Raw genomic sequence first — 27,724 nt, forward strand, 5'->3', positions numbered from 1 at the left:
TAGAGTGTCATAGCCACCGACATATACAAATTTCTATTCTATATCTATGGTTAAAACGTAGCACTGATATATATTAGATCTAGCTATCAACATCCATCTCACAATGACTAGAATCTAGACTTAAAGAGTCCTAGTGACCACTGACAGTGATGTTAGTGATGACTTACTTAACTTAGTCTTAGTCAACTTATTTTAGTGAACTAATAACTTAGTCTTACTCTTAGTGTCTTGATCTAGACTCTCTTCTTAGACTCAAGACTGAGTCTGAGTGGTCACTGAGTACTAGTACACTACTGACACTGTCTACTGACTATACTTAGTATACTATAACTATAGTCTATACTCTATCTATAGTCTATACTCTATCTATAGTATATACTATACTCACTGTAGTTGTAGTGTACTGACTAGTTGGACTAGTCCTCTACTCAGGGCTCTACTAGTAAGTACTAGGACTAGGCTCTACTCCTCTAGTCAAGTCTAGTCTAGATCTAGAATCCAGTACCTCTCCACTACTAGATCTAGTGACTACTGTTACTGTAGTAACACTCTATATATAGTTATGAGTCTTGTTAGACTCTAGAATACTCTAGATATAGATTATTATTGATTATACTAATTATAGTGTAGATTGACTAGACTCTAGATTCTAGATCTACTTTACTGACTTTAGGTAATTTCCACATTGAGCTGGCTATACCCTACTTTATTAAAATTATATTTATAATTAAATTTAAGAGTAACAAGCCAAGGTAACTATTTAAACTATTTTATTCAGAATTTAGGTCATTGGTTAATATGCATGACATGCAGGACGAAATCATCTTCTTTTTTGAAGTAACATCTGTATAAGAAAATCTATATTTGTTAATTCACTCAATTGTATCTTACTAGTTTTAGTAGTGACTTGTTTTGTAAAATGTTTTACACAATTCGGATGTTCCTTCAGAGTTGAAGATAGTTTACTTCCTAGTCCAAACCTCCCGCAGGACGACGGGGGATGGGAGCGGGCAGGGTTTGAACCCTCGACCGTCGATAAATCCGAACGACAGTCCAGCGAGCAAACCGCACGACCAGGCAGCCAGTGTTGTTGTTTTTTGTGACGGTACGCACCAGTACGGCGAACTAGCACTTTTTTCAATGTGGGGAAAAATTATTACTTTTCGTGTATTTTAACATTTATTATTAATTTATTAGTAGTTAAAAGTTAGGCAATCCATCACTGAGTACGGTCACCTATTTTTTTTTACAAAAAAAAAAGCACTGGTTACTACAATACTAGAGCTCTAGATTTAGACTAGTTAGAAGTCTAAAGACTAGATTTTCACTAAAAAAAAACGACAATTGCCTATGTCGCTATGTTAGTAACTAATTTTGTTAGTATGTAACATACCATGGATGGCATGTAGACTAGATTATCTATGTCAGTATGAGCTTGAGTATATATAATATATCAATTGCATGTCACATATGATATTCATATATCTAAAATAGATCTCAAATCTACACTATTGTCTATAGATCTAGATCTATATTCTATATAGGGCCTTCAGTGATAAAATTGACTTAAAACAAGCATATATGATAAAGATTGGCGGCCTGGTTTGCTTCATAAGACAAGAGCGTACAAAAAGAACAAGGATGTACAGAGAAGTCTCAAGGGAAATTACCCTCGCGCATGGCCTCCCCCAGGGCTCCATCCTGTCATGCATCCTTTTCACGGCTTTCACAAATGACCTAACGGCTCCGCTAAAATGCCCAAAAGCTGCTATATGCTGATGAAATTGTCCTTTGGAAATCCAGAAGGAGCGCAACCTCTATACAAAAAGTGTTGCTCTGCTCATACACACAAAAATGGAGGCTAGCAATCAACACCTCCAAGACGGTCTATTCTCTGTTCACCCTCAGGACTGGCATTCTCAGGCAACCTTTCTGGCTCTCCCTCAACGGAATGGCTCTCAGCATGGAAAAGCTACCCAAGTACCTTGGTGTAACTTTAGATCACAAACTAAAAATGTATGAGCACATCCAGGAAGTTGCAAGAAAGGCCTCAGGGAAACTTTGCATTGTGCGAAAGTTGGCATCCATGAAGTGGGGAGCCCGAGCAGACATTCTCCGATCACTGTATTTAGGAGCAGTTCAATCACAGATAGACTACAGCCTACCTATTTATGGCTCTAGGACAGCTCTTGAACAACTTGATAAAATGCAGTCCCAAGCCCTAAGATTTGTCTGTGGAATCTTTAGGACAGGCCCAGTAAATACGGCTGAAAAATAATGGCTAATGTAGGTCCACTAAACCTTATGAGAGAAAGGTCAGTACTGACCTGCTTTGAGCGGTATAAAAGGCTGGAGGAATACCTTGCAGCTAGAAAATTAGTGGATAGTTGGAAATGCAGAAGACATATCCAGAAGCAGTCTTTTATGCATCATGCCACTAGATTATCTGATAAAGTTGACCTCCACCAACCGACAAAACATTCAACGTTTTCATCCCCTTCCCCCTTGGTGTCGCCCAAGGACCCCAGACATACGATTGAAACTAGTAGACCCTAATGTAACTAAGCTTAGTCATTCATCTAACGACCGTCAAATTCTAGCACTGAAGACCATTAATACCTTCAAGCCCAGCGCTATTTTTTCATATACTGATGGGTTGGCATTGATAGATTCTGGAAGAGCAGGCTATGGAGCCTACATCGACTTTCTTGGCTCTTACTCAGTAAAAATCTTTGGACCATGTGGTAGTGTTTGCAGTTTTGATGCAGAGACCATGGCAGTCTGTGAAGCCTTATAAGTCATTGACTCTCAACTCGGCAAGGGACATTTGAGGGCAACACAGATTGTTGTGGTCACTGACTCAAAATCTGTACTTCAGGTTTTGCAAAGCCCTGGACCATGGCCCCCCAATATCGACACTGTCATCATGAGGCGCCCTGACCGCACTTCCCCGTGGTGGAGGCTGTCCAGGCCTGAGCAAGCTATTATAGCACAGTGCAGGACAGGCCACTGTCCTGTTGGCTCATATTTCTCACAGCTATGGCCAAATTTTGATTCATGGTGCCCCCACTGCAGGGAAAAAGAGGAAACAGTGCCTCAACTTCTGTTTGACTGCCCCAGACTTGCTGATCTCCGCCTCGACAGGTCTGGGAAACTAAAAATTCTCGACCTGTATGGTGACATATACGCACTACGCAAGACAGCAGGGTTTCTGTCCAAGGCTTTTGCAAGAGAGGACTTAAGCCTCTCAAGCCCTCACTCAAATGGAGTTTGATGATGAAGAAGCGTGGTCGAGGGGCTAAGTGCACTTGAACTTGGCTTGTCTTGGCTACCTATAAGGGGGCTCGAGGTTCGACACCCGACTCGGGCAGAGTTGCATTTATTGAAAACCAACTCCTAGATACCCCCCCCCCTGCCCCCCGCCCCCAACCGGTCCACAAATGAGATTGGACCAAAGCGCTCTGAGCATGCTATAAGCATGAAAGAAGCGCTATATAAAAGCTATAATAATAATAAAAATGATGATGGTGATAAAATACTTTTATTTCCTTTTATGTAATGAAACAACTGCAGCTAAATGGATGCTATTAAGATATGACACAAAAGGCAGTTCATTTTTTAGGGTTCTTAATCTAAAGATTTTCGTTTTATATTTGAAAAAAAAAATTCATGTATAATACTGATTCATTTCATCTTTGGTGACTTCATCCCCTTGTCATTTCATCATCCTCTGATCCAACAAATAATAATTAAGAAATACAAAATTTGTAATTAGCAATATTTCATTTATCATTTTTAATTACATGACAAAAAGTGTGACACATTAAATAAAAATGGAGAGCATTAAAAATATAAAATTTAACATTTATAGATATAGAGCTACAAATGTTTTTGCATGTTAATCTAGTTCAATAAGATAGGCTATTGATAGTAGATTGATTTGTAATTTCTTGCCCAGTGCTGCTTATTTCTCCCACCACACCTTGGCCTTTGATCATTACTCATGCTATGTATGCAGGATAATATTGACATCCCTACATCAAATAGAAACAATATATAACTAAATACAAACCCAGGATTACAATATATATCATATATGTATATTTATATATATATATATATTAGATTTCACAACAAAAATGAAGAAGGGGGGGGGGGGGACACTGTAACACTATAATGAAATGTCAAAAATAAAAAAAAATAAAAAAAATAAATAAACATATATATATATATATATATTAGATTTAAAAAAGTGTTTAAAGGCAAAGCCTGTTAGCTAAATTACAAAAAGACTGCAAAAAAAATATCTAATTGGTGATGAAATGACCGGTCACCGTATTTGGAGAAACTTTTGTTCATAATTCTTCTTCTACATTCTCATTATTATGTTGGAGGATACATATGACTGGTCTAATATTTGAGATGAACTGCGCATAGTTTCCAGATCTAGGAACTCTCAATATTGTTTTCTGTTCCTACTGTTTCAACTAATTGAAGTTGAAGTTATTGTTTCTTCACCTGAGTTCCAATGTTTTTATCAAACTTGCATTATAATCAAGTGAGAATCACTCATAAGTAGTTCCTCTGTGAAACAACTTGTTTCATCCGTTATTACAAAATGATCTGATTTAAGATTAAGTTGAAGCCTTAAGGGCTTATGCATGAGTCTTATTTATCTTTTAGTGACCTTCAGGATTTTTTTTTTCTGTATAAATAAACTCAGCTCTTCTGTCCTGCCAGTGTAAGAGCTAACATTGAATGGGGCTCAAAGATTGCTTTACATCCATATAACTAGTTAAGAAATAACTTTTTTTTTTAGAACCAGAGATGTGATGGAGAGAACACGACAGCTTTATTCAGCTTGTGAACAAGGAGACATTGACACAGTCCAGGCTATTTTAGACAAAGGTTGTGAAGTGGACTCTCCTCTAGATGATGAAGAAAACACAGCTCTCCAGGTAAATAAAAAACATTTTTTATTTCATTTTTTAATTATTTTTTTTTTTTAAATGTTTGTTGTATAGATATTTGACTTACGTTTTTAAAAATTTTGTCAAGGTTGCGGCCAGCAATGGAAATGAACAGATTGTTAGGTTGCTCATCATGCGGGGTGCTGGACTGGACAAAGCAAATAGCTTTGGATGGACACCATTATTACAAGCTGTCAGGTATCGTACATGATCACTTATTACCATACATGATCCCTTCTAGTATCATTTTAGTATAGGGGCCGACTATTTAGACATTTTTAGTTCAAACAATGGTATAAACTCTTACAATGTGTGTACACATTATGTTTCTTTAGATATGGACACACTAATATTGTGGCTTTGCTTCATCAGCACCATGCAGATCTTCATGCGAAAACCCGATATGGTGCGTCCGCTATGACCTTGGCAGCCAAAGGAGGTCACATTCAAACGGTCAAATTTCTGATTGAGTCAGGGGTGGATATGAATGATGTTGGTGATGGCTGTGAATTTACCCCCCTACTGGTGGCCGCACAGCACGGCCATGACGCTGTGCTACGTGTTTTACTGGACAGAGGTTGTGATGTGAACTATTACACTCCATCTACTGGCCTGACGGCATTAATGATGGCGGCACTGAACGGTCACATGACAACAGCTCAAATAATTATTGAGAGGGGAGGCGATCCCAACATGACCAATGTTTGTGATAAGACTGCTCTAGAAATAGCTACAATAAGAGACCAAAGAGAAGTTAGGGGTTACTTGGATAGAAAAACAACTAACAAACCAAAATTGTGTAAGTTTTTTAAATATTTCACACAACAATAAGATTTTAGGTTGTTTATATGTTATTTAATTATATGTTATTTAAATGTTATACAGAGAAGTGCAAGAGAAAATGTGTAATTTCTCTTAATATTTTACACACAAACATGAAAAATTTTGCAAGTTCTGTAAAATATTTACTATTAAGCCAAAATTGTATCTTTTGTTAAAATAAAGCATGAAACGAAACAAAATAAAAAAAAATAATATTTCATTTATTAGGATGGAATAATTTTTTTCGCATTTGACTTTTTCTTAGCTGCTGATGATATAAAACCTGACGTTATAGAAGCTGCTAAACATGGTAAGTCCAACATCTTTCACTAATAAAATTATGTATACAAGTCAACTATCTCCCTCTGCTTCTCTGTCATCTTAGCATCATTTTGTTTTTGTTATTCTTCTCTCTTATTACTGTACTTAAGTTGTGAATGTAATATACTGATTAAAGTGTTTTAGATATAAATATGTGCATGTGACATTGATTTGGCCAACATTGTAGGTGATATTCAAAGAATCAAAGAAATCTTGGATCAAGATGCTAGTCAGAAAGATGCTCATTCCCCACACGATGGAGCTACACCGCTCATGTTTGCAGCGATGACGGGGCGATTAGACATAGCAGAGTTACTGGTGCTGAAAGGTTGTGATGTTAACAAACAAGACTTGATCAGTGGCTGGACAGCGCTCATGCAAGCTACTTACCATGGGTAAAATAATTTCTAATGTCTAAGTATAATGCTACAAGATTTTTTATCCATATTTTGCTTTGTATCTTATAAATTGCAGGATTTTCTTCAGAAAAAAAAAAGATTATGACAACACCAAACTAATGATGCAGTTTCTGTTGTTGATCAAATTAATGTTATCTTCTTCTTCTTCTTCTTCTAGCCAGCTTTATTGCTGCTGAGCTGTGAGCTCTTTTGCAGACTGTGCCAAGGAAAAAAAGTGTGCTGTTTTCTTCAGTTGTTCAGCACTGCCGTACAGGGTGTTGGTTATGTTGGGCTGTAGTGGAAGTAGAGTCTGCCTAAGGTGGATTAGGGAGGGGCATTCAAAGAGGATATGGTTTACGGTTTCAAAGGGGTGGGCGCAATGTCTGCATAGGGGTAGTTGTGTGGAGTTTATTTTGTTCAGGTGGTAATTTAATAGTGGTGTGTGTCCTGTTCTTAGTTGGAAGATTGTAGATTGTTCTTTGCGGGGGAGGAAATTAAAACTGTCCAGTTTGTTAGGCGTAGTCATTTCTCTGTACATGGCTCTGCCTGTGTTTCCTGATGCCCATTGGTTGAGCCACTCCTCTTTGTGATTGTTGACTAACATTGACCTTAGGGTGAGGTAGTTAACAGGTCTATCTGGTTGTTCCATAGATGAACCTGCCTTTGATAGCTTATCTGCCTTTTCATTTCCCGTGATGCCAATGTGTCCAGGGATCCACTGTAGTGTAATATTGATATTTAATTTTGATATCATCTGGTGGATTATCACAATGAGTGTTGTCAACTCTCTTGGGCTGTTTAAGGTGCTGCTGTTAAGTGCTTGCAGAGTAGATTGGGAGTCTGTAAAGACAACAATATCTGATGGTGGTTGCACTCCTTCATTTAATTTGTTTTCCACTGTCTGTAGTGCTATGGTAATTGCCTCAATTTCGGCTTGAAAGTTTGAGCAGTAATCACCACAGGGTGCGCTTATCTCAAAGTGTTTATTTTTAGGGAAGACCAGGAAGGCACCAAGACCAGCATTGATGGTAGCTTTGAAAGCCGATCCGTCTGTATAAATATAGATAGCTGTTTTTTTATAGCTTTCGATTGTTTCAAGCGTGCCTACTTTGAGCTCCAGTGGATTTGATTCTTTTGTTAAGGTGTTATTTAGTAAATGTGTTTTGATGGTTGGTTGTTTGTAGTTTAGTCCGGGTGTAATGTTTGAAAACCTGGTAATTTATTCTCTGTTATTGGGTAGGTGGTGTTTTAGGGCTAGTTCGTCAGTAAGTTGGATCAGAGTCCTTTGCTTTTTTTGGTTGTTTTTCCTATTTCTCTGTGTTAGTAATTTATTTGGATGATCGTCCTCCAACCTTCTGTATCTCTCAATAGCTTCTAATGCTGCTCTGTTGCGCCTTAGCTTAAGAGGTTCAATATTGGAGTCTATTTCTCAGGCTGCTGTGGGAGTAGTTCTCATACCTCCACTAATTAGGATTGTATCTACTGATGATTGATAGGTTTTGTTGGCAGCTACTTGTATGGAGAGACAGTTATCCATTACAGATCTGACATATCCAGTGTATAACTGTCTTAAGGTTTTCTTTTCAGCTCCCCAGGATGTTCCTTCTAGGTGTTTTATTATGTTTAATCTTAGTGATGCCTTTTCTTTTAAATCTGCCATAAAGTGTTTTAGAGACAGTCTTTGGTCTAGTTTTACACCAAGATATGTTGGATTTTCTTCTTTATTTATTGGCTGAGAGTCTATTTTTAGGATGTAGTTTCTTTTTGCTGTTTTGTTGCTGTGGCTAAAGATTGAATAAACTGACTTTTCTTTGTTTATTTCCATTTTCCATAATTTTGAATATGTGGAGATAGTTGTGATTAATTAATGTTATAGAACATTTTAGATTTATGTACATTATAGATTTGTAAACATTTCTTTCAATGGACAAGAATAGTTTGGCTTTGTTGAATTTTTTCTATGGGGATAAAAGACATTGCCATTATTTATGTTTTCATTCAAGAGCAGCTGTGTAGAATAATTGAGTTTATTTTCTGCGTGTGTCAGAAGGTCATGTTCCTTGTGTACTTAAAGAATCAGTCACGTGTATGTGTATAATGTGACCTTGTTGAATAAAGGCAAGAAATTGCTAATTGCTTGTGGCATTATTTATATAACAATTTGTTTTAGCTTTGAAAACACTAGGACTCTCGGTATCTAACTGGGAGTAAGTGTTAAATCAAGCCCTGCATTCAAGTCAATCTCTACTGTGTACTGACACAAATGCTACATAAATGGATATTTAAGTTGTCTCAGGTCCACCTTTGCAAACTTCTCCTGACATGGTTACTAGAAAAAGTGCTATTAAAAAAAAGGAGTTTGTACATCAAAATATGACGATGGTACACAACTTGTTGAATTAATCGCAGACAACTTTCAGTACGCCATTGTCTGACTTCCTGATGGCTACTCCGAACACACAGGTACAGCAGGGAGAAATTGGATGCTACATAAATGGAAATTTGTCTCAGGTCCACCTTTGCAAACTTCTCCTGACATGGTTTCTAGAAAAAGTGCTATTAAAAAAAAGGAGGTTTGTACATCAAAATATGACGATGGCACACAACTTGTTGAATTAATCACAGACAACTTTCAGTACGCCATTATCTGACTTCCTGATGGCTACTCCTAACACACAAGTACAGCAGGGAGAAATTGGGCTGCAGGAGGAAATAAATACAGTTGCTGAGTCTCCAGGTAGAGAGCCGCCAACGTCACCAATACAAAGCAACAGCAGTGTTGGTCTGAGTAGTGTGCACCGGATCATACTTTTTGATATTCGGCTGGAGCTGGAGCCAGATACCTAAGTGTCTTGTAAATAGCTTGTGTTGCTGAACATTTTACGAAACTGTTAAAATAACGTACCTATATTGGTTGGGTTTTTTTTTTCTTTTATTTACCTTATTTTTTTAAACTCTGTTCTTTCTTAGTGAATTTAGTTGTTTTTTTTTTATATATATAAGTTCTGGTTTTAATATGTTTGACATATATTCTTTCTGAATGAATAAGTTTTAATGAATAACCTATTGGAATGAAGATAGTTTTATGTATACTATTTCTGAACAAATCAATGTACATTCTTAGTTTATGTATACTATTTCTGAACAAATCAATGTACAGTCTTTTGAAGTAAATGTAGTTTTATGTATATTCTGTCTTGAGTGAATATGTTCTAATGTATATATAATTATTCATTTTTATAGCAGGAAGAATGTTGCCATGTTTTTACTGTCTATTGGGGCTGATGTCAACATACAAGCTAAAAATGGATGTACAGCATTTGACATGGCATCTTTAATAGGTAGAGTGTATTAATTTGATATATAAACGTGGAAGCGGATCTTAAAATATTTTTAAAATGTCTGTAAAATTGCACCAAAATAAGTTGCTATTTAAACTATCCAATATTAAATTGATATGTTAGTCATTGTGCTTAAACAAAAATTGCATCAGAAAACTATCATATTTTTAATTACATTTAGTTTTTAAAAATATTTATGATGTTGCATTTTATAGGTTAACCTTTATTCTCAATAGTTTCTATTGTAAATTAATAAGAATCATATAAATTAGTATTGGAATGTAATGATTTAGATGGCGAGTTTGTGATGAATCATCCAGTATTTGTTTAACCTCTTCACACTTGAATGTAACCAGTCTTAGCAGCTTCTTTTATAGTCCTTGTAAAAGTGGCGTGATAGCTGAGCAGTAAAGCACTTGGCTTCCACGCCAAGAGATCTTGAGTTTAAATCCCAGTGAAAACTGGGATTTTGAATTTCTGGATTTTTAGGATGACCCCGAGTTCACTCAATTTAAAAAGTACCAGACATACATTGGTGAAGTAAAGGCAGTTGGTCATTGTTCTGGCCACATGGCATCCTTGTTAAACACTAGCTATATAAGCAATCTTTACATCATCTGCCCCCATAGATTGCAAGGTCTGAAATGGGGAACCTTTCTTTTTTTTTTTCCTTTTATATCCAATGGAACATTTGTGACTTGATCATGATCAAATAAAACATTTCATTAGATGATGTTGACACAGAACTACTGCGTCAGTTAGCAGCTAAAGCCATGCAGGTGAATAAAGTGGACAAAAATAAGAAAAGTGGAAGCAAGCCAGTTAATAGTGGAGTCGTGTCCCCTGACATGAGGTATCTTCATGTCTAATTTTAATGAATTTTTATTTTAATTTCTAAGTTCTAAATTTGAAAAAGTTTGTATAGATTGTAGATGGCATACACACAGAACTATATAATCTCCTTTGCCACTGCTGACAATTGAGTCATGTCCCACAGGACATGGCGTGACACATTCCTTGTTCCATATGCTAGGACAAATTTGTACAAATGCTCCTTCTTCCCTAGTGCTATTAGAGTATGGAATGGGTTGCCTGAGCTAGCCAGGAAAACCAGTGACTTGCCAGAATTTAGGTCATTGGTTAATATGCATGACTAGAAGCATGATGCGTTGGACATAATCATCTTCTTTTTTGAAGTAGTGTCTGTATTATATAAGATAAGATAAGACACAAATATTGTCAAAATATATAAGAACAAAGGAGATTGAAGTGATTGCAACAATAGGCTCCAGGACCAATGTTGCATACATTTTAAAACATCAAATCTTTATATTTGAAGGCAGTTTTTTTATTTTTCTGAAAAAAATATAAGCTAGACATTTTATAGATTTCCTATTAAAAATGAGTGGTTTCTTTTTTGGCCATATATCATGTTATATATTTTTTATAGCTTTTTGCATTGTGTATATTTTTTATTAAATGTTTAATAGTATCTTTTTGATATAATTTGAAATAAAACTTTTCACTTCCAGTCTGGAATCTGAAAGCCCAAAGAGTGGTTTAAAGGTAAATGCAGTTTGTATTTTAGTAGTTTTAATGAAATGTAATAATTTTACCATACTTTTTATTATATGTTAGAGCTAATTGAATTCATTAATTGTTATGTTATGAACTTGTCTAGGGTTGGTGGAATCGAATGTCCAACAGATTTCGTAACTTAAAGTTGGGCAGAACTTTGACAGGAACAAACCGGCTAAGTCCACTCAATGTAGAACCATCTGTCCAAATCATGGCAGCAGTGCCACAAACTCAGGTAGTATTTTATATGTTGCTGTTATTACCACACTGTCGTGTCCTTAAAATAACTTCTGTTTCATTAACTCTGAACAGTTAAACAGTATGAAATACTAGAAAACATATGTATCACCATTCATGGCAGATAAAGTAGAATTCAAGGGCAGTTAAAATAGTTCTCTATTTTTTCTAACCACACAATAGCTTACTTAATTCAGGGATTTTGTTAAATGGATTCCATTATTGCTTGATTCTCCTATGATTAATATGATAGGTTAATGACCTAATGCTTGATTCTCCTATGACTATTGTGATAGGCTAATGACCTAATGCTTGATTCTCCTTAGATTTAATATGATAGGCTAATGACCTAATGCTTGATTTTCCTTAGATTTAATATGATAGGTTAGTGACCTGATGCTTGATTCTCCTTAGACTTAATATGATAGGCTAGAGACCTAATGCTTGATTCTTCTATGACTAATATATTTATGAGTAAACACTTGACTATAACTACAGTACCGGTAATACATTTACATTACAGTCAGCAAGATTGGAACGTAAAGCTCTACTAAACACAGACCCAAGCACTTTGTCAATGACAAGTTATGAAACCATGCTTCTGGAAACTAAACAAAGTGCATCTTTCTATACGCTGGTAAGTTTCACATTTTTGAATAATTTATATTAGCCTAAGTAAATATCTGAGTTTTTACACTTTCTAGACTATCTATAGAATAAAAAAAAACATCAGTAGTTACAAAAGAAGTTATTGTACAGTAATTAAGAATTGAAAAAAAGATATATCTGGAAAGCTGATATTTGTTAAAGTGGTGCAACTATTTTACTTAAAAAAAAATCTTTTTAAAAATTTGTTTCACCTTGGTGTAAACACTTTGTGGTGCCGACGGTTTTTCTTAACTATGGCTTTATATTATATCGAACAAAAAGTAAACAAATATAGTTTTCAGAAAGGGAACCAGTATGTTATTGCTATTTTAGACTAGCTATGTTGGTTTTGTAATTTCTTTTTAAACTTTGAATAATTTTTTTTTCCAATAATTCAGTTAAATTGAGACCCCTTATCATTTAAACTTTTTTTTAATCTCAAATTATTAGAGTTGCCTTCTAATTAATATTTTCATTTTAATTTGATCTTGGTCACCAAACACTCTGATACTTGAGCTACTTAGTTTTTTATTGTAGTAGCTCAAAATTTTTGGTTCTGATGTATAAAAACATTTGGAAAACGCATGACATTCAAACATGGAAATGGTGCATGAACTTGGAGGTAGTATTAATGTATGGAAGAATTAGGGAATAGTTATGGTTTGTTATTGATGTATTTTATAGTCTATGACATGTCAATCTTCAGGAAATAAGCTCTCCACACACAGCCATGTCTAGTGATACTCTCAAGCCAGTTATTCCCCCATTTTTACCCACACCAAGTTTTGCTTTGGATAACTCTGACCACTCTCATCGGCTGACTTCAAATTTTAGAGCCTACAAAAGTGGGGATGAAACATATGTAAGTATTGTATTGCATTGGTGGTTTGACTTGTTTCGTTGCTAGTCTAGTAACACTTGCAGCATTATAATCTTTCATCTAAGCAGAAATATTGCAATAAAACATTATGACTGTATAAATATTTTCAGAAGTTAGTTACTTCTCGAGGCTCTACATTTCTGTTGATGGGGTGTTGGGGTTAGGGTTAGCATAAAGTATAAATCAAGATAAACGTATATATTCTAACAAAACAAAAGGAGGTGTATTCTTAGAAAAAAAATGTATTTAGCATTCCTATTTATAAATTAATTTAATCAATATGTTTTTCCTACATGATTGCTTTAACCCTTCAAGTGCTCAGCTATTTTATAGAGAGTGCATTGAAAAGTGGGATTAAAATTCTTGTGTTTACAAACATTGGATACCCACTTGCTTATTTTTCTTTTAGTAGCTAAACTATGCATAGTAGCCTATTGAACCTATACATTTTTGAAAAGCTAATTGAATAAGGAATTTAATTAAGTCCAGACAATTAACATATATTTATAAAAAAATAAAAAATTATTTTAAAAAATAATACAAACCATTTTTTAAAAAAGCACAATAAAAATTTAATCCGTGAGAATCACAACTAATAAAACTTGAAAAAAACCACCACATTTAGAAAATTTTAAGAAAAATATATATACACACATATATACAAGAGTTGTAAAAGTAGAAAGAATGATTATTCACAACTGTCTGTGATATTTAGCAAAACACTCAGGACACAGTCCAACTTTGCATCCTGTGCACTCCCACCCAGTTCTGACACGAGTTGGATGACCAGCAACACACTGTCGTTTTTTCCCCACTGGCAGTTTGCTCAGATCATGTCCATCAAGTGGATGACCTGCTACAGTCTGGGTTAGTGGTGTTGGACCCATTCTTGCAGCCTCCATCTCTGTTCTAGTGCGTTTTCTACGTATCACTTTTTGGGGTACAAAGTTTGATGTCATGCTCTCTAGTGCAGACACGATGAAATTGTACCTTGAGAGCTTTGGTCTGTCTGATGTGTTGCTATGGTATATTATATAGCTATTTAGAATAGCTCTTCCAAATAGGGAAAAAAAAACTTTATTTGTCCATTTCAAGCTTCGGCGCTCAGCCATATACATGTAAAGTTTTTCGTCGCCCAAGTCAACACCACCCATGGCCTGGTTATAGGCATGAATCACAGCAGGTCTTGTTACAGGTTGTTTCCTGCTGTTTACTGTATCAATGAGACCAGCTTTACTAGCAGTAGACAGCAAGATTGGCTTTCTGCTATTATCCTGGTAAGCCAAGCAAAGCAGATTACCTTTTCTGGCTGCGATGAGCTCCTTGTTTTTCAATTTTGTTTTGACGCAAACATCCGGTAGCCCTTTTCTGTTAGATCTAACAGTTCCTGTAGCTGTAGTGTTTTCAGTGAAAAGTTCTTCCAATAATTCAATGGAGGTAAAAAAATTGTCTATCCCCAAATGGTGTCCTCTGTTTAACAGACCGGCTGCAGTCATAAGCCTAATAATAAGCTCATGTGTATATGACCTGCCATTGACGATTCTTCTTCCTTGACTGCCCTCATATATTTCAAACTGGTAAAGATAGCCATTAGCACTGTCTGACAAACACCACATCTTAATGCCGAATCTGGCATGCCTCTTGTTAGGCATAAACTGGCAGATATGAGGGGTTTTTCCTTTGAACCCAATCATACTTTCATCAATGCTGACATTTTGAGTGGGGTGGTAAAAGTATTTGAATTTAGCATTGAAATGCTTTATAAGTTCTTGGACCTTGAAAAGCTTGAAACCAATATCATTTCTATCTGGTAACAGCGTGTTGTCAGCGAAGTGAAGAAATTTTAGAATAATCTGATAGCGATCTCGGTTCATGTGAACAGGGAACCAAGGTGTTTCTTGGCTCAGATTGCAGGAGTCCCAATATGCGTTGTAGTTGGGCTTTTTATTTAATCCCATGTTCATTGTCACACCTAAAAATGCCCTAAACTCTTCATTTGAGATAGGTGTCCACTTGTGGACACGAGATCTTGGCGTGGTTTTCAGGTTTTCGTGGTTATCTTCGATGAACTGCCTGGCGTATTTATTGGTTTCGTTGACAACCAAATTGACAATGTCATCTGTCAAAAAAAGGTTGACATAGTCCACAGGCTTTGCATCTGGAGCTGGTGCATGTTTTGGGCCTGGGTGGGCTGTAAATAAAACTGGCCTGGGACCACAATCATGATCATCAACAGGTCTCCATTCTTCAGCAGAGGGTGTAAAAGATTCTGCCTCATCTGATTCTGAAAATAAAGAAAGAAAATTATCATAAGATATAGATCTAGACTAATTATACTGAAATTATTATATTACAGATTGACTTAGGACCTAGATTGTCCTAGATAGATCTATTAGATTATTAGATCTAATATTAGTAATATCATATTTTAAATTAAAGCTTACTAATTTTCAAATATTGATCTAATCTAATAATGTAAACAAACAATTTGAGGTGCCACGCCCTTTTTAGTTACTTTTGGTCACCCCAAATTAAAATAATCTATGGATAAAAACATTTGTTTAAAAAAAAAAAAAGATCGATACACGTGAAGGATATTGCCTATATTTAGACCTAGACCTAATTAACCGTATAATTTGTACTTACCAGATAAATCTGCATCTAAATCAGAATCCATAAATTCCTCATCAGTTAGGTTGTCTTTATTCAGATTTGGAAAATCAACTTCACTGTCACTACTCATTTTTGATTGATTAAAAACGTATAGAAAGAAATTAACTTGGCGTCCTTTGCAAATTCAAAGTCGGAAGTGAAGGAAGTAAACGGATATGTACGGTTTTGCAACTAATTACCGAGAAAATACGAAAGAAACGACCGTATATAAACGAAGCCACGATCGTGGCCCTACGCCTTATAATTTCTGTTTACATCAAGCCACGATCGTGGCCCCACGCATTTTGAGGGTTAAGGACATGTAACCACTTTTTGAAATAGATTGAAATAGTGGGAAGCGTGGTCGAGAGGCTAAGTACGCTTGAACTTGGCTTGTCTGGCTACCTAGAAGGGGGCTCGAGGTTCGACACCCGACTCGGGCAGAGTTGCATTTACTGAGTGCCCTAAAGGCAGCACGGAAAACCAACTCCTAATTACATCCTCCTTCTCTCCCCCCCCCCCCCCCCCCCCACTGGTTCACAAATGAGATTGGACCAAAGCGCTCTGAGCATGCTATAAGCATGAAAGTAGCGCTATATAAAATCTATAATAATAATAATAATAGATTCTGTTTCATGAAATCAATATTTATACACATTTCATATTTATTAGACAGATTTTAATGAGTATGGATTACTATGCAAAGGGTTTAGGTTCAAAATGATTTGCAATTACTTTCTCTTAATTTTCAACATCAATCATTCTTGTGTAATTGTTCCTATCTAGTTTGTGCATCCTTATTTCTGAGTAAATATGTCTAACAGAGAGGACACATAATGAGGCCTATCGCAAGCTCTGTACCACCATCTTCAGACAATGGCAGTCACTATAGCAACCACCAACATGACAACAGTCCAGATTCTTCTGGTGGAAGCAGTAACATAACTGCACTACATGCCAAGATGGCTGCCCATAGGAAGTATGTTGACCTAGGCAAGTCTAGGCCCAATGATTCAACTGAAATCTCAAGTAAGACTATTAATACATCTCTCACTTCTGTTGCCAACTCTAGATTTTACAATTGAAATTTTGGCTTTTGTTACCTTCCCTCAGTTTTACAGAACTTTTGGATGTCTTATCTTATCTTATATAATACAGACGTTACTTCCAAAAGAAGATGATTACGTCCTACGCGTCATGCATTCAGTCATGCATATTAACCAATGACTTACATTCTGACAAGTCACTGGTTTTCCTGGCTAGCTCAGGCAACCCATTCCATGCTCTAATAGCACTAGGGAAGATGTCTTATCTTATATAATACAGACGTTACTTCAAAAAAGAAGATGATTACGTCCTACGCGTCATGCATTCAGTCATGCATATTAACCAATGACTTACATTCTGCCAAGTCACTGGTTTTCCTGGCTAGCTCAGTCAACCCATTCCATGCTCTAATAGCACTAGGGAAGAAGGAGTATTTGTACAAATTTGTCCTAGCATTTGGGACCAGGAATGTGCCTTTAATGTCTGTCAGGTGTACAGACACAGACATAATTTGTTTTATCTGACCTATGCTTTTACATTTTTTTACGATTTGTCCAAGGTTTTAACAATCATTTTTTTTGTGTAAATTTCAATTTCAAATACACATTTTTGTTGCTTGAACTTGTGGCTATGATTTAACTTTTTATTTTGCCCACTTTAGGTTTCAATCATGGAACTTTATTTCCTGCAGCGTCAAACATTCCTGTACCAAAATACTCAGCTTATTTACCTCATCAAACGCCTTCGAGGCTTTTTATGCCACGGTAAGGTCAACAGAATTTATTACATTCTCTTTTCATGGCACACTAATGTCTACAAAATTTTAACAATGTAGGTCATCGACAAGATCAACTTGAATTAGTTTAGTTGGATTTCTAAAGGTCTTTTATTAAATTTTTTTTTAGTTTTTTTTTTTCAGGATAGTTTTATAGTTGTTTTTTTTAACAATTTATGACAGTACGTGTTGAAACATAATGTACAGAAACTGATTAATTGTGTGTCAATATTTGGTCAATATTTGGTTACTTTTAGTAAATCGTCAACTGTTCCCTGCACACTGCGTACCATGTCCAATACAACGTCACCCAACAGTTCCACCAGCGGGAGCTCGTCCATCACACCTCAAAGATCATCAAAAGGCAGAAGTACATCGTCAAAAGGGAGTACTACTTCTACTCTGACCCCATCGCCATCGCCCACACCTGGAAAAGTAATTGATTCTTTTAGTCTGTAGTTAGAATTGTTTATTATGTTACTTGATTATGTTCTATTCTTTGATTTCACCTCTATTGTTAACATATAATTCTACAATGTCACTTATATAAATATTATTTGACTTGATCCCAGTATTTTATTTCATTTTGGTATAATTTGTTCATGTTTTGACTTGTTCATTCTCTGACTAGATTCCATGCTCTAAGTTTTGACTGATTCATTCTCCATGCTTTAAGTTTTGACTGATTCATTCTCTGACTATAAATTTTCACTCATTCATTTTTTCAAGCTTTCACAGATTCATTCTTTTAAGTTTTGACTGATTGACTGATTCATTCTCTGACTTGATTCCATGCTATAAATTTTCACTCATTCATTTTTTTTAAGCTTTCACTGACTCATTCTTTTACGTTTTCAATGATTCATTCTCTGACTTGATTCCATGCTCTTATTTCATTATTATTGTTTGCTTCAGTCAGCTGATGATATTCCCCAAACACTGGATAGTTTACAAGAGAAAGATGGACATGATGGTAATTATTGAGTATTACTGAATGCAAATGTCTTCCACTAATAAACTCTAGTCTATAAATTGAGGACAATTAAACTCAAAAGACTACTGAAAGGAGGACACTACTCCTATAGTTAAAATGAATATTACTTTTTTTTTCTTTTATTTTTAAATATGATTCATGAACAAAAAAATTTTATTTCTAACATCTAGACTTTATTTTTATAATTACAAATATTTCTACACTTTTTTTTTTCTAGGGTCATATATCATTTCATAAAAATTTAAAGACTTTCTATTTGGTTGGTCTTTCCATTGTATTTTTTAATTCAGATAATCATCTCTGTGTAGACCTACATTTATTACATTTATTTAATCTTATGTTTAGGGCTCAACATTTGTATGTTTCTTTCTTTCCAGATGAATTGGCTAGTATCATGAAAAAATTGTCACTTGAAAAATACAATCCTATATTTGAAGAGCAGGAGGTATTTTGTCTTTTCAACTCATTACTTGTAGACAATACTTAGTTACTTCTTTTATTGGTGTGTTTGTTTGTTGGGTTTTTTTTTAGGTAAAGGATATTATGGATTGGATATTGATTTGATTTTTTTTCATAGTCTCAATATGTTGGTTTTTTTTTTTAGTTATTATTTCAAAGGTAAACATTCCTTATATGTTGTCTAGAGTTCATGATATTGCTCACATTTAACATTACAAGGATCTAATTTTACTCATATGGATATAATATTACTTAAATGTATTTATTTACAGGTTGATATGGAAGCCTTTCTAACATTAACAGATGATGATTTGAAGGAATTGGGTATTTCCCATGCAGAGTCGCGAAGACAAATTTTGTCAGCCATTTGTGAACTGCGATCAGGAAAGGTAAATATGTAGTTTGGTATTGAAAAACCCCAATAAGTTTATGTCTTTCCACCCAGAAAAACTTCTATTATTAACAAAAAGGCTTTAACAAATTAAACAAGATTACAAAGAGAGTTTGTGTTACACAAACTCAGAGGCGGCCCCCGTCGAAGTCGGATCCCTGTCGGATCTGCATATTCGCAAATAATATTCAAGAGGTGATTTAATTTTGATGTAAAATGTTTTACACGTTTCGGATGTTCCTTCAGAGTTGAAGATAATTACTTCCTAGTCCAAACCTCCCGCAGGACGACGGGGGATGGGAGTGGGCAGGGTTTGAACCCTGGGCCATCCATAAATCTGAACGACAGTCCAGCGCGCAAACCGCACGACCAGGCAGCCATCCGATGGTCAAAAGTAATAATGTTTCAAAGATTCATTTGCCGTAAATTTAAATTTAAATTTAATAAAAAAAATAGTAGATTAGTTTTAGTATATTAAAACATTACAATATTGATCAAAACGTTTGGAAATGAAAATCTACACTTTTTTTTTACACTTTAAATTTAGAAATTGAAATTCTACATCTTAATCTAGTCTATTTTAGTCTAAACTAGATCTAGAAATTCTAGATCTAGACTCTAAAATAATTTTAATTAGAATATAAATCCAGATCTAGATATACTGTAATAAAAATCTAGATCTAGTTTAAAAAATCTAGATTATATCTAAATCAAGATATCATTCCTTTTTTAAACGCGAGTCACATAACGAAGCTTAATAAACATTACTATACCGAGTTCTTTTTTCATTTCATTTGAAGAATTAATTCCATATAACGTCAGAGGGAAAAAAAAACACTACGTCACACGGCCTAACTAGACTAAAAATCGCCTTCATCTATAAGAGCCATTTATCGAGTGTTCATAGACTTTGGTGCACCGAGTGCGTTCTTTAAGCATTTCATTTAAAGAATTCATTCCATATGACGTCAAAGGAAAAAAAAACACTACGTCACACGGCCTAGCTAGAATAAAAATCGCCTTCATCATAACGAGCCTTTTATCGAGTGTTCATAGACATTGGTGCACCGAGTGCGTTCTTTTAGCATTTCATTTAAAGAATTCATTCCATATGACGTCAAAGGAAAAAAAAAACACTACGTCACAAGGCCTAGCTAGACTAAAAATCACCTTTATCAACACGAGCCATTTCTCGAGTGTTCATAGACATTGGTGCACCGAGTGCGTTCTTTTAGCATTTCATTTAAAGAATTCATTCCATGTGACGTCAAAGGAAAAAAAAACACTACGTCACAAGGCTTAGTTAGACTAAAATATGTTTTCATTAATACAAGCAATTTTTTCGAGGGTTAATAGACATTGGTGCACCGAGTGCGTTCTTTTAACATTACATTTAAAGAGTCCATTCATATGACGTCAACGAAAAAAAAATCCATTACCTCACAATAGGCTAGTACCGGTACCATAAAAAAAAATGTCTTTATTTACACGAGATATTTAACGAGGGCTCATAGACATTGATGCACTGAGTTCTAATAGATATTATTTAAAAAGGATCAAAGCCACATTGTTTTTGCGTTTTGTCTGTCAGTCGGTCTGTTCGTTATCTTGATATAAAAACAACAACTAAAAGTTATTAAAAATTGATTAACCTTTATTTTACGTTTCAAAACATCGCAATAATTTTTAGGTATGAACACAATTGAATAGTTTATATAATAGATTGTTCCGGATGTTTGTATAAATAGTAAAAGAAAAAGAGAATTTCAGATAAATGTAATACCGTTAATTAAATTTTTTGGATGGTCTCGTATAAAAATTAGATGTACTACAGCCACGTGGAGAGATTTTCATACCTTACTTTGGTGTTTGGATTCTGTTTTCCTTAAAAATCGGAACATAATATTAACGATAATTAGATTTTTTAATGTTTTAGGTAGAAAGTTAAATGTACTGTAAGAGAGTAGTGAGTTAAAATATTTTTCATAAAAATCCGTAAAAACATTATTTCGTAAATGAGAAGATTATTTGTTTATTAATTAGAAGAGGGAGTTCAAACAATTATTTGGCGTTAGTAGATTTTTAAATAAATTCGGAAATTTCTGGCGACGATTTGTAAGAAACAAAATCCGGAACATTCTTTATCGATTACAAAACTTCTATGTTATGTTTTACAAGAAAATTAAATGTCTAAAAAGTAATTTTCAGTAATCAATTCTAGTAAATTACTTTTTTTAAAAGCCTTATGCGATTTCAAACAATCATTAGGCATAATTCATGTTTTATAAAACAATATCCGGAACATTTTTACACTTAATGAAATATAAGTCAGTATAGAGATTATGATTTAGCATTAATATGCTATTTACATAAAAAACGGAACAACATATTATTGATAATGTGTTTTTGCAACGTTTAAGCATGGAAATTGAATGTAATATAAGTTAGAAGAGCAAACAAACATTTGTTGGCGTTGATTAGTTTTGCACAAAAATATCCGGAACAATCAATTTTAGATACTTAAAACTATTGAGATGTTATGGGAGGAACATTAAAGGGTAAATCAGATTTTCAATAGCTTTTAGAGTTCTAGTTTTTTAAATCTAATCGTGACGGACAGACCGACCAACAGACAAAACGCACAAAAATAAGCTTCTTTTATTCGGATGGGGGCACTAAACAAAAAATAAATAAAATCTGATTTTTAAAAAAAGTTTAAGGAATTGGTTTAGCACCTGATCATGTTGCGACGTTACGCTACTGCACGAAAATCGCTGCATAAAAAGTCCATTTAAAAAAATGTGCGTGATATTTACATACAAAGTGCATTATTAGCCTTTATAAACAAACAGAAATGTTTTCTTTTAATTTTAGCAGCTAGTTGACCAGAAAAAACGTCTTTAACTATTATTTGTATTTGTTGTAAACATTTCCTGTACATTTTAAAAATATATTTGACTTAGTGATACTGAAAATACACAAAAATTGTCCATCTTTGTTAGCATATTGTAACATTGCCTCCCTTACATTTACGTAATTGTTTTAGAATTGGTGTATTTTTATGAAAAAATCGCTTGCATAATTAATTTTATAAATTAAACGGTTTGCTTTTAGAAAACCAAAAGTAGCCGTTGCACCTAAACTTTTCAAGCCGGATTTAATGATGAAATAATATTTTTCATATCTCTTCTAGTTTTCGAGATCTGAGTGTGACAGACGGACATTTTGCACAAACCTAATAGCGGCTTTTTCCCCTTACGGGGGCCGCTAAAAAACTACTTATATTATTCATGATGAACCAGTTACACACTAAAAACTCAAAATGCCTACTGTTATAATAAATGAAAAGTTATCATGGAATCCCCATATTAAGAAAATAATTTAAACATCAAAGCATTAGGATTTATGGAAAGAAATTTGAACAATTCATATAAGAATATAAAACTAAAATGCTATTTAACCTTGGTTATACTGATATTAGAATATCTATCCTGTCTGGGATCACTCAACTCAAGAAGATAAAGATACAAAATATAGCCATGCAATATATAATAAATAAATATTCACATTAAAGTATTGTAAGAGCAACACCATTAGGAAACTCACTCAACTTACAGACACTTCAGGGGAAAAGATTGAAAATTTTAAAAGCACTAATACATAAAACGCTAAACCCTAACTTCTCTCATCATCTCATCTGTCCCTTGATTTTTGTCATTTTTCTCCATCAGCATCTGTTCTTTGTAGGCCGGTCCTTTCTAACATAACTTACAAATACAAAAATACAGCCTAATAAAATATATAGAAGATAAAGGCACATTTCTTATTGCATATGCTAAGAAAAATTCATTTAAGTTCTCCTTTCCATTTCTATTAGAGCATGCAATGGGGAAGAAAAGCAATGAATTATCAGAGTTTAAAATCTTTAATTTATGTACATACATGACTAGATTAACACATGAATATTCGTATGATGTAATTATCTTCTTTTTTGATGGAATATCAGTAATATTTATATGATAAAAAATTATTTTTTTTTTTTTTTTTGCATACAACATTAACTTTCTCATTTAGACTTAAATGTAACACCCACCTTGAATACATTTACACAGTGAACATGTAATCAAGCTGTGTCTACTTTTGTTCTAAACTCTCTGCAGATATATAACACATACCTACACACTTTCAGACATTTATGTAGATCTCAGCTATCTGCAGTTGATTTCAGAGTAAGCTTCTTAGTTCCAAATTGAATTTGAATATTTCCAGTTTCTTTGGACACATTGGCTGCCTGGAAAGGGGGAACTGCTGGGTGGTTATCATCGTTCCATCCATAACAAATGCCCAGGCTTTCATCTCATTTACTCCATGAGATGAATCATAGTCGTTCTATGATAATGGCTTAGTATTTATGTAAAGATTAAAGAAACTTTTGAAAGATGGTATTATTGGCATGTTAACACTATTTAACAAATCAGTAATGCTAATGGACAATTAGTGCATTTTACTCTACTAATTAGTATCTTTTTACCTTGCTCTTTTGCACAACTATTGGTGAAAAATTCTCCCATTCTTTTTGTTATTTCTTAAGCCCAAATGTGAAGCAGTTTGGTTGCATTTATTAATTTTACTGTGGACTGACAGTCATTTAGAGACTGAAGAAGTGAGGCGCAAGAAGGGCATTAAGGGAACAGCTACATATTCTACATGTCTACTCACTGCACACACCTACATAATCTACTTGTCTACTCTCTGCACACACCTACATAATCTACTTGTCTACTCACTGCACACACATACATAATCTACATGTCTACTCACTGCACACACATACATAATCTACATGTCTACTCACTGCACACACCTACATAATCTACTTGTCTACTCACTGCACACACCTGCATAATCCACATGTCTACTCACTGCACACACCTACATAATCTACATGTCTACTCACTGCACACACCTACATAATCTACATGTCTACTCACTGCACACACCTACATAATCCACATGTCTACTCACTGCACACACCTACATAATCTACATGTCTACTCACTGCACACACCTACATAATCTACATGTCTACTTACTGCACACACCTACATAATCTACATGTCTACTCACTGCACACACCTACATAATATACATGTCTACTCACTGCACACACCTACATAATCTACATGTCTACCCACTGCACACACCTACATAATCTACATGTCTACTCACTGCACACACCTACATAATCTACTTGTCTACTCACTGCACACACCTACATAATCTACTTGTCTAACATTGAGCACACCTATAATAATTAATGTCTATGCAGGGCACACACCTACATGTCTCTTCATTTATTGGATGTAATATTAACAGTGTATATATATGTTTTCAGGGGAGAGAGAGACAGCACTATGCTGACACGATGTCCAACTTTAATTCAACACTCAAAGCCAGAGTGCCACCAGAAGGTTGGATTTCACTTTTACATCTGTAGCTTTTATTACATTTATTTTTTGGTTTTAAAATTTGTTTGAAATTTAACAAGCTACTAAAATTGATATCCTCAACAAAACTGTGATGATGGAACGATTGAGAATTCAGGTTTTGTAGTTTTGTTGATTTAATGAATCAGTATATTGATTTTTTTTAGATGTTGCAACCATTTAACTGATAATATTCATTATTTTATCATTTTGAGAAAATTGACTATGAAAATTCATAACTTTATAATAGCTATACAAATAGTATAGTATCAATGCTCAAAATTAACTTGAAATTTTTTAAACACTTGACAAGTACATTTGTGAATATAAAAAAAATAATATAATGGTCTACTTTAGAATTGAAGTTTTTATAATCAATGCTTGCAAATGTTTTTTTTTTCATTGCATTAGTTACATTTGTTGATCTCTTTATTTGCATTAAGCTACATATGTTAGTGTGTGTATTCATGTACTGAGAATGAACTTTCTAACATGTTTTTTTTTTTTTATTCAGGTTCAGAGAGTATAGAAATTTCCCAGTGGAGTGTGCCAGATAACACTACCAAGTCTGTCAGATAGCACTACCAAAGCTGCTAGCTAGCACACTAAAGTTTACAACATAACACTTATGAAATCTACCTTCAAAATTTAAACTTTATGTTTAATTGACTGTTACTGTTCAATTTCATGTTTACTTAGATTTAGTGGCATCTGTTTTGTGTTGTACATCACATTGGGTGGCCAGGATGCTGCCATATTATTCCTGTCACAGTCCTTTAATTATCATCCCAGTCAGCAGCAGGTCTCTCTTGTGGTCTGTAGTTTTATCTTCAAAATGATCTTGAGTACTCCTCTTTTTTCCTACATGGGTTTCTAGTCTTTGAAGGCTGTAGAATGTCTGTGGTTTTTGCATTCTCACAAAATGACCTGATGACCAAACCTGCTCTGTTTTCAGATCCGCCACAGTCTGTCTCTTAAAATCCACTTCCTTAACTTTAACAATTCATTGTATTTTATATAATTCAAAACTTAATGTTCTGAAGAATTGCTTCAGCTTAATTAAACATAATAAAATTTAAGTATAGGACATGAGATATTCTTTATTATGTTTTACAAAAATATTGGTTGTTAATCCTTTTATACAAATCCGTCCAATTAAATGTTTCTTTTTTTTAATCAATTTCAATATTTTTTTCTGTCTCACTTAGTGTATAAAATGTAATTAGTTTTTTATAAATGATACTTTGTAATGTATATAAAAATTATTGTTTTATTATACAAAACAGTGCAGGCAGGTGACTTGATATAACACACACAGGTGCAATGTTTTCAGGTGCTTACAGATGAATAAGTCTAAAATAATAAAGTTTTGATTTTATCAACTTTAAAGAATAAATTTACTGTTGTTTTCAAGCCTTTTATATATTGTGCATATAAATCTTGTTCTAAAACTAGAAATATTTTTTAAGTCTTGTTTTCAGGCACAGTGGTCTTATGTCTTCAAGTGATGCTGTCATAGACATGTATTAAACTTGCTACCAAAATAAATGCACTGTGCTTGTCAAAAGAAAACATTGTTTATTTATTCAAGTGTACCCAATAAAATAATGTTTAAATAAGCATAGATCTTCCCATAACATTCTAGTCAAATTAGAGAAATTGAAAATATGATAAAACACTTAGCTTCTGGACAGAGGGATCTTGCGTCTGAATCTTGAAATGGCTGAGATTGTATTTAGGGAATTTTTTTATCTTAATTAAGCTCATCAGCTCCTAGGATGCCAGGTTGTACATGCTATTGCTTCACCTGACACTGGCAACTCTAAAGCTTGAGGGGAACTTGTATAGGTGTCTCTTCAAATGCCCCTTAGACCTGTTTTTAATGCACTTTAAACCTTAAAATGAGTGGTAGATTAGCCTCTAAACATCAGAATCATAATTCCATTTTGTATGCACTCATAGTAAAAAAAAATCTCAGCACTTTAAGGGTTAAACAACAATATATCTAACTTAGTGTGACAAGGTGAAAAAAGTACTTAGCATTTCATACTGCATTATTACCATCTTCCATACGTAATCTTAAAATTAAACCCTTAAAACGTGTGTGGTAGTTTAGCCTCTAAACATCAGAATTTTAATTCCATTTTGTATAATCTCATTGTAAAACAGCTCAGCACTTTAAGGGAAGAAAAATATGTGTCCTTATCTAGTCATTAATGTTTAATTATTGATTTAAATAAGAATTCACTTGGCTTTTTTTTTTAATGAATTCATACAAACCATCCCATGTTCTAATGGCAGAAAAAATAAACATTTCTCATAAGCTTGTTTAAGCATATGAGCAAGAAAGATTTGATTTATGCTCATTTATTAAGTTATGGTTCGTTTTCTAATTTCCATGTACTATGTAATGTTCTTAAGTCTCTAATGGTGTTACTTTGACTATTCACCACTGATAAATTGTAATACTTTCTTTTTTTTGAGAGGTTTTTCTACTCTTGTAAAGTTTTATTGAACTAATGAATCTTGAACATAAGAGTGACATAATTGCTTTATGATTTCTAATATTTTCTTTAATAAACTCTAGCATCCTGTTAAATTTTAAACAAATATTTCATCCTTATAGGGATTACAGGATTCATTTATTATAACTTAGAGCTTACTTAGACTTAGGTCCTCCCGCACCGTTTGGCGCATTGGGCAGCAAGCTGTCTCCAAAAAGATC

General features: G+C 34.2%; 1 protein-coding gene across 2 annotated transcripts; it reads left to right on the forward strand.

Annotated features, from left to right (window-relative positions):
• Nucleotides 1–63: 63 nt before the first annotated feature.
• Nucleotides 64–27,439, forward strand: LOC106073587 (ankyrin repeat and SAM domain-containing protein 6-like). 2 transcript variants are annotated; one of them, XM_056036302.1, is made up of 20 exons: nucleotides 64–151; nucleotides 4,820–4,958; nucleotides 5,059–5,168; nucleotides 5,306–5,769; nucleotides 6,058–6,102; nucleotides 6,301–6,508; nucleotides 9,755–9,852; nucleotides 10,582–10,705; nucleotides 11,385–11,418; nucleotides 11,534–11,665; nucleotides 12,191–12,304; nucleotides 13,022–13,177; nucleotides 16,672–16,876; nucleotides 17,556–17,658; nucleotides 17,927–18,104; nucleotides 18,585–18,642; nucleotides 19,041–19,108; nucleotides 19,395–19,511; nucleotides 24,909–24,984; nucleotides 25,514–27,438. In XM_056036302.1, the coding sequence occupies exons 2-20, from the start codon at nucleotides 4,833–4,835 to the stop codon at nucleotides 25,576–25,578; spliced, it is 2,481 nt and encodes an 826-aa protein (XP_055892277.1). In that variant the 5' UTR covers nucleotides 64–151; nucleotides 4,820–4,832; the 3' UTR covers nucleotides 25,579–27,438. The 2 variants fall into 2 exon arrangements, with proteins under 2 accessions (XP_055892277.1, XP_055892278.1); XM_056036303.1 differs by lacking the exon at nucleotides 64–151 and having other exon boundaries at nucleotides 5,343–5,769; nucleotides 25,514–27,439.
• Nucleotides 27,440–27,724: the final 285 nt, after the last annotated feature.

Source organism: Biomphalaria glabrata, chromosome 7 (assembly GCF_947242115.1).
Source record: "Biomphalaria glabrata chromosome 7, xgBioGlab47.1, whole genome shotgun sequence".
In the NCBI taxonomy this organism is placed as follows: domain Eukaryota; kingdom Metazoa; phylum Mollusca; class Gastropoda; family Planorbidae; genus Biomphalaria; species Biomphalaria glabrata.